General features: G+C 43.4%; 1 protein-coding gene across 1 annotated transcript; it reads right to left on the reverse strand.

The window, feature by feature from the left end:
- Positions 1 to 637: 637 nt before the first annotated feature.
- On the reverse strand, positions 638 to 5,617 carry LOC123258222. Its single transcript, XM_044718097.1, has 3 exons — positions 3,118 to 5,617; positions 1,389 to 2,755; positions 638 to 961 (listed from the first exon to the last, which is right to left on the reverse strand). Exons 1-3 carry the CDS (start codon positions 5,615 to 5,617, stop codon positions 638 to 640), a joined length of 4,191 nt encoding a protein of 1,396 aa, XP_044574032.1.
- Positions 5,618 to 8,226: the final 2,609 nt, after the last annotated feature.

The following is an 8,226-nucleotide window of genomic DNA, read 5'->3' on the forward strand; positions in this document are numbered from 1 at the left end:
AGGGTTATTTTACGAGCTGCTTTTTGTGGTCCAAATTCATCTGTCTCCTGATTTTCCCTCAATCCAAAAATCTCGGCTCGGTTGGATTGTTTGTGGAGGCGGAGGCCTTAACAATGGTAAAGTCCTCATGTCAGCTGAGCAGTCAGAGTTGCTCGTCCTGCCTCAGACGGAGCTTTTGAAGGTGGTTTAGTTTCCAAGCCAAGGAAGTGGCGCGGCGTCCGGAGCTACAATGGGGGCAGACAACAAATTGTGCCTGCTGCCCTTTCATGATGCTGTTGAAAGCGCATCTTCCAACGGGGAGAGTATGTTATTAATTTTTAAAATTGAAATTATATATGATGATTAACTTTATTTATTGAAATATAAGAGCTGGCTCAATCGCTTGATTTCGCCATCTGTCTAACAAAGCAAAGCAAAAACTCACACGCCGAACTTGCAATCGACGCTTCTAGTTCCTTCTTCTTCTCTACATAAACTTATTGTGTGCCCAGTTTCCAAATCGAATTGTTAATTAATGCAGTTTTTTAGTTTTACAGTGACCGTTCATCAACATCCTGGCCTCCCCTGAAACACTGTTTCAGAATTTGGTAATAGGGCGAGCTTGACAATTGGACGGGTGGTTTCTCCAGTTGGAGTCCTAAGTCGTACAGCGCGGACCATTCCATCCACCTGGATACGTTTCGATGACTCTTCCGAGAGGCCATGCTGCTGGCGGGGTGTGAGAATCCTTAAGGAGCACGATGTCATCTTTGGCCATGTTGACCGATTTGTTCATCCACTTTGGCCGATGCTGGAGTGATGTAAGATGTTCCATGTGCCATTGTTTCCAGAAGCCTTGCAGCATAGCTTGAGTCTGTTGCCAATAATCCAAACGGTTGATTGGTACATTTGATAGATCGCCTTCTGGTACTGTCGTGTAGGGACGACCAATAAGGAAGTGTGCTGGCGACAGATAGTTGACCTCAGTGTGCGAAGTTGAGAATAGTGGACGTGAGTTGACCACAGCTTATATTTGGGCGAGAAGTGTGTGCATTTTCTCAAAGGTGAGGACATTCTTGCCAATGACTCTATGAAGATGCAGTTTGACAGAGCGCACAGCTGATTCCCATTTGCCATCCCCGGGGTGGTGCATGGGGGGGAATGAAATTCCAGTTGATTCCTTCGTCTGCCAGGGCCTTCAGTACAGTGTTGTTGTGTTCGTCTGACTTCAGAAGAGTTTGCATTTCGTTTAATACCCTTTTTGCCCCGACGAAGTTTCTCCCGTTGTCGCTATACATTTGCGAGCATTTTCCGCGGCGAGAGATGAATCGTCTGAGTGCCGCCAAGAATGTGTCGGTTGTAAGATCTGTAGCCAATTCCAAATGCAAGGCAGAAGTGGCTAGGCATACAAATAGGCAGATGTAACCCTTTTCCTTGCGTGGATTTCGTCCCTTGTGGACCTTGAGGGTGATTGGCCCGGCGTAGTCGCAGCCAGTGTTTGCAAACGGAAATGCCTGCCGAACCCGGACAGACGGCAGATCTGACATGAATTGGTAAGATGTGTATTGCCGTTGTCTAAAGCATTTTAGACAGTCATGCGTGATCTTTCGAATGAGGTTGCGTGCGCCAAACAGCCAGTAGCGTTGGCGTGCGATCACGAATAACGCCGATACTCCAGGATGTAAGTGAATCCGGTGCTCATGTTCCAGAATGAGCTTCGTTATGCGATGAGATTTGGGCATAATTATTGGATGCTGCACATCCGCTGGCAGTTCTGAGTTACCTAAACGGCCACCCACTCGCAGGAGTCCATGTTTGTCGATTTGCGGTGAGAGGGTGCGCAATTTTGATTTGTTTCCCAAATCTTGCTGGTTGAGGAGTCGCTTGTAGTCAGCTTGGAATTCGTCTTGGGCATGGCGCAGGTACAGGATCCGTGCGTCATGGATCTCCTGAAGTGTCAGCGTAGCGGTGTTGGATTTTCTGCGAGAGCGTCGGATGAACTTGAGAACATAGGCGAGAATACGAAGTAGCTTTGGCCACGAGGAGACACGGTCGATCAGTTGGCCCAATAGTGAGGTTTCAGTGTTGTATGTTCTCATTGTCGTGAAAGCGGAACCTTTTACTTCAGCCTGGACATGTTCATCTGAAATGAAACTAGAATGAGGAGTGCTAGGTGTTTTTACCCATTCAGCTTCGGTTGAGTATAGCCAGTGTGGGCCCTTCCACCATAGGTTGTGGTTTACTAAGTCAGCAGCTAGCATGCCCCTTGAAGCGCAGTCAGCAGGGTTGTCATCTGATTTGACATATTGCCAGTGATCTCGTGGAATGATGCTGAGGATTTCGGCAGTGCGGTTTGCGACGAAAGTCTTTAGTTTGGCAGGTATGTGCGAGAGCCAAGCCAAAACAATGGTAGAGTCGCACCAGGCGTAAACAGTGACGTTGTAGTTTTTCAGTGCAGCTTTGACTGAGTTGATGAGTCGACTTAGTAGCAGAGCGCCGCACAATTCCAGGCGTGGAAGTGATTGTGTTTTGAGCGGTGCAACACGGGTCTTTGCAGCAATAAGAGTAACCTGTATGTTACCATCAGGGAGAGTGACTTTACTGTAAACGGCAGCGGCGTAGGCTTTAATAGATGCGTCCGAGAAGGCGTGCAATTCAATTGTGTCAGTAGAGTTGCCAATGTAGCGTGGAACCTCAAGTTCATTGAGCGTGTTGATATCGTGCTTGCATTTGAGATACCAATCTTCCAGGCTGAACGGTAGCGGGCTGTCCCAGTCTAAGTTGAGAACCCAAAGTTCTTGGAACAGGATTTTGAATTGAATAACCACTGGAGCCAGCAATCCAAGTGGGTCGAAAATGCGAGACACGTCTGATAAAACTTGCCGTTTTGTAATCTTTCCCTCGGTTGCTGGAAATCCATTTTCCAAGCTCGAGTTGAGCACATGAAATTAGTTGAATTAGTTCTTGTTTGTATTGTAGAAGCTTTTCCTCGGTGTCAGCTCCTGTTAAAACGTCGTCAACGTAGAAATCTTCAAGAACAATGCGCGCAGCAGTTGGATGCAAATGTTGGTAGTCTCTGGCCAGTTGCTCGAGAACCCGTGCAGCCAGAAATGGTGCACACGCAATGCCTTAGGTTACAGTGCAGAGTTGGTAATGTAGAAGTGGAGCTGAAGGATGTTCTCTCCAAACGATACGTTGATAGTTGCGGTGATGCTTGTTGAAAGCGTACGCATACATCGAACAGGTTTCGTTGAATGCTCGGCCCAACGTTCAGGGAGTCGTTTAAAGATTGACCAGAAGAATCTTGGAATGAACCGTCAAAAACTACTCGTAGTTTCTTTCCAAGTACCGGGTGTAGTGGCATGTAGAATACCCTTCCATCGTTGGTGAGAATTTCGTCAGGGTATAATTGGCGCATGTGGCCTAGAGAAATATACTCTTGCATGAATTGTACATACCGTGAGTGCAGATCTGTGTCTCTATGTAGACGGCGCTCCACAGAAGCAAAGCGTTGGGTTGCTACCTGCAGAGTGTCAGTGAATTGTGGATCTGCATCCTTAAATGGAAGCTCTACGGTGTATCTTCCCTTGGAGTCGCGTGAGTGCGTGGTTTTAAAATGCTCTTTAACCTTAACATTTTCAGGATCATGGTGAGCGGTGATTTGGGAGTCCTCGATTTCCCAAAACCTTTGTAGAGTAGCATGGATATCGACTGTAGACAAAAATGACGTGGTGATTGATGGATTTTGATGCGCAATCGATGTGATAACCCATCCAAAGATTGTTGAATTAGCTATTATGTTGCCTTGCACATCCAGCTTCCTGTTGCCGGTTAAAATAGCCCATACAGAATCGGTGCCTAGTAGGACGTCTATAGGCGATGCCGAGTTGAATTCAGTGTCTGCAAGCGGAATCCCATTGAAGATCTCAAGCGCAGATGCATCGATGTTTTCCCTTGCCAGCGTAGATGTGATTTTTCCTAGAATATGAGCTTTTACTTGTAGCGAGTGATCAGAAACTCGAGACTTGATCGTGAATGTGCTGAATCCCCTCGTGGTATCGGCCTTGATTGAAGAAATGCCGGAAATGAGAATCCGGCCAGGAACCCGACTAAGACCCAGTGCCTTAATACAGCGTTCCGATACATATGATAACTCCGAGCCCGTGTCGAGTAGCACCCGGCAGTTTGTGTATGTGCCTTGAGAGTTGCGGATGTGTACCAATGCAGTTGGCAAAGTACATGTTCTTCCTACTTGCCCATGTGACAATAGGGTTGGCGTGAGTAGTGCCTGTGACATGTGACTCGCAGTCACCGATGTCGTGTCTGGATCCTTGTGATCGCTTGAAGACGTGGATGTGATTTGACCCTCGTTGGTCTGCATAGCATGCGTGTGTATGAGTGTGTGGTGTCTGCTGCCACACTGCTGACAGTTGTACTTTGAGCTACAGTTTGATGACCTGTGACCTGGTTTAAGACAGTTAAAGCAGAGAGATTTGTGCTTTACAAAAGAACGGCGTTGGTCGATAGACAAACCAATGAATTGAGGACACTTAGACAGTTGATGCCCATCCGCATTAAAATTCAGGCATTTTGTCAGCGCAGCAGTTACCATGGCTCTGCTTGTCTTCTTGTTGTTACCACCCTGTCTCGGTACAGGATCGCTTTGACACAGCTCAAATTCTTCACATCGTGCGTCCAAGAACTTGAAGAACTCTTCGACTTTTGGTGAATTTGAAGCACGCCTTGCATCTACCCATTTGCGGCGTGACTCTGGATCGATTTTATTCAGCAATAAATGGATAACCCAGCAGTCTCGGTCCATATGGCCAATTGAGTCCAATGCACGGATGACCTCATTTGCACCATCTGATATGCTACGCAATATGGATACCTCTCCATTGTTAGTCGATGGTAGCTCCATAAAGGCGTCCAACAGGTTGTGAATAATTTGCCGTGGTCGATCGTATCTCTCGTTGAGGCGCTCCCAAGCGTTGTCATATGCCGTCTCAGAAATCGGCAAATGGCGTACCAAACTTGCAGCCTCGTCCACGAGGAACGATTTTAGATAGTGGTACTTTTGTATCTTACCCAGATGTTGCTTGCTTTGTACAGTGCTTATGTACAGTGCTTTGAAGGCTGGCCACTCCTTGTAAATGCCACCAAACGGTTTTATGTGTATTTTCGGTAATTCTGTCTCCCTTACTGGCGCCGCGGCGTCAGCCTGGGTTGGTGTTGAAGTTGCTCCTAGGCGTTCGAAAAACTCTTGTTGTTGCTGCACTAAGCGAGAAATAGCGTTGTTGTTAGCTATTGAATCTCCTTCTGCATGTCTCGTTGTTGTTGGTGTTGTCGGCTCCTGTGAGCGCTTGAGGGAAAACAAAAGCGCACGGGCTTTTATGTACTTCGCCTCATACTCGTCGTAGTCATCCGCAGGAACAACCCAGCCCTCGACGTCGTCAAGCACGCTCAGATCATCTCCGGCAAGTTCGAAATCATTCCAAACCTTGTCAAGCCTGACTAGCAGTACCTCCACGGCGTCAACGCCGATTGATGCGGAAGAGTTTTCTGCTGTGTGTAGCAGTTTGGTGAGGCTGGATTTGAGACGGCCCCTCACTCCCTTTAGCCGTTTGAGTTGTTCCATCGCAATGGTGCTTTACTTAAACTTTATTTATTGAAATATAAGAGCTGGCTCAATCGCTTGATTTCGCCATCTGTCTAAAAAAGCAAAGCAAAAACTCACACGCCGAACTTGCAATCGACGCTTCTAGTTCCTTCTTCTTCTCTACATAAACTTATTGTGTGCCCAGTTTCCAAATCGAATTGTTAATTAATGCAGTTTTTTAGTTTTACAGTGACCGTTCATCAACAATATAATTTATTGTCAACAACATCAACAATATTATATTATTTTTTAATTTTAGTTGGTACACATTCATTTCAAAAATGATATGATCTGGAAGCAATGATGGTCATAGCCATTACACGGCCTACATAATTCAATATATGGTAAAATTTGATCAATTTCTTCTCTCAGGTGTACCGCGGAAACGGTGGATGATAGAACCTATGTTTGTTCTGGACTTTGGTTCAGGGGAGCCTAAAGGTTATGGAGCAGGTAAAATTATGCGTGGAGGAAAAAAAAAGTGGGAAATTGTCGGCCTGTGTAATTTATTAAATTTAACCAAAAAAATCGAAATTGATTAATTAATTGATAACAAATTATTGATAGTCGAGGCACAGAGTATCCAAAAAACATAGTTGGTCGCCAATGACACCGAAACCAATATGCACGACAAAATTGTAGGGGAGCGCGTCACTTGGCGGACCGATAAACTATAAACTGGCGGAGAACGAAGGGTAGGGGGCGACAGTGATTGCAAATAATATAAATATTTTCTTTTTTATTTTATCCACAGGCAGTACATTTAGGTTAGCACATATATTTATAATTAAATTTTTTAGATCTTTTATATATGTTGTTATTTATTTTTTCTCTACTATTTTGCGCCACGTATGCGCCAAGAATTGAAAGGAGGGTGCAATATTCCAGCACAAGACGGATTTTAATGTCTTATCTCAACTTTCAATTTTTTGCACAAATACCTGGGGTTCTGCTTTCGAATCCTTTAATCCTCCGGCCACTTTCCTTTGACAATCGATGCAGGTGCAGGGCATGGGGACAACAAATCCTTCCAGTAGCAGCTTCCAGTAGATTGGAGAAGTTTGTTTCGCGACGCGGAGAATTCTTTAATTTTTATTTGTGAATTCACCACCACAACCGCCGCGAGCAACTCTTTCTTTTTTTTTTGAATATATATATGTTATATATATATTGTTTATATATGGATTTTGTCACTGTCACTATTTTTTGTTGCTTTTTTATTTAATTATGTTCACTACAGTCCACCCGGGGGCGCCAAAATGTTAATTGAGATTAGTTTATCTCGTCGCGAAAAAACACGAAAGGAAAAGAAGGTGGCTGTAAAATTAAATTAAATTATTGCAAACAACGAAAACGAAAAATGCGTGCACTATTTTCAACGTTATAAATTCGATTATATTCATATCAAAAAAAACTTAAGCCTAGCTTATCTAGTGCGGCGAAGCGGGGCGAATTCATGGGAGAGCGCAAGTGAGAGCTTTACTTGCGCTCCCGCTCCGCCCTAAACTAACTTATACTAGACTTCATACATTCCACTTAATTATCCACATTAATTATACAGGTCTATTTTTTCCCTAACTAATATCTTTTCATCTACACTGAGCCGATAAGGGCGCCTTTGAACGAATTTCTAATGCTCCTGTGGTTACGCGTTTAGTTGGGATTCCATTTATAAATTGTCACAGTAATGTTTCAATATGTTTTTTAGTTTACATTTATCGATTTCACTTAATTCTATGTTGGTGTCATGTACATTTTCAAAATTGAATGTCTCTTCATGAATAGCATTAATAATTAAGATTACAATCTTAGTGTTGTAAATATTATGTTTGTCTGTTTTGATAATCAAACCAAAACCAAGCTTCAATATTTCTTGTCCAATCATGATGTCATGTTTCAAATAATTGTCTAATACTACATGGAACAAAATTTCTAAATTAAACTGTGATATTTGAATCGTAGACAAAATGTGCAAATGGCTCTTAACAATATTGTCGCCAATTCCTGGTAGTACAATTAAATTATTAAATTTTTTTTTCATCAATTTTGTTACTTAATTTTTCTTTTATCAAAGAACACTCGGCACCCGAGTCAAAAAAAAAATGGAAAGGTCTTTTGAAAAGGCCCTTTGATAGAATAAACCTTTGGGCTGAAGAACTTGACATATGTCCACGCTCTTCTCCTTGTACTCGCCGTTTCCACTGGTACTACTTTTAGTGCATGCAGTAGCAATATGTCCAGCCTCACCACACTTGTAGCATCTTATGTTTAAACGCTCCTTTACTCCAGAAACGCTCCTTCCACTGTAGTTCTTTCCTTTGGTTGAGAATGAGCTCTCCATGCGAGCGCGGCATTGAGCGTATTTGTGGCCAATTTTTTCGCAACTGTGACATTAGTCGCAGGTAAAATTCGTGGTTTTTTCTTGTCCGAAGTTAGCTTTCCTTTTGTAGTTTTCCATTAATTTTATTAATTTAAAATTTTTTTCTCTTTTGGACATTTTTACTAGGTTCCACTCCAAAAATAAATATTTTATCAAAGAGTTATACCTGTAGCATCATGTGTATCATGTATCATTTCATGATTATAAA

This window comes from Drosophila ananassae (assembly GCF_017639315.1).
Source record: "Drosophila ananassae strain 14024-0371.13 chromosome Y unlocalized genomic scaffold, ASM1763931v2 tig00000113, whole genome shotgun sequence".
NCBI classification, from domain to species: Eukaryota; Metazoa; Arthropoda; class Insecta; order Diptera; family Drosophilidae; genus Drosophila; species Drosophila ananassae.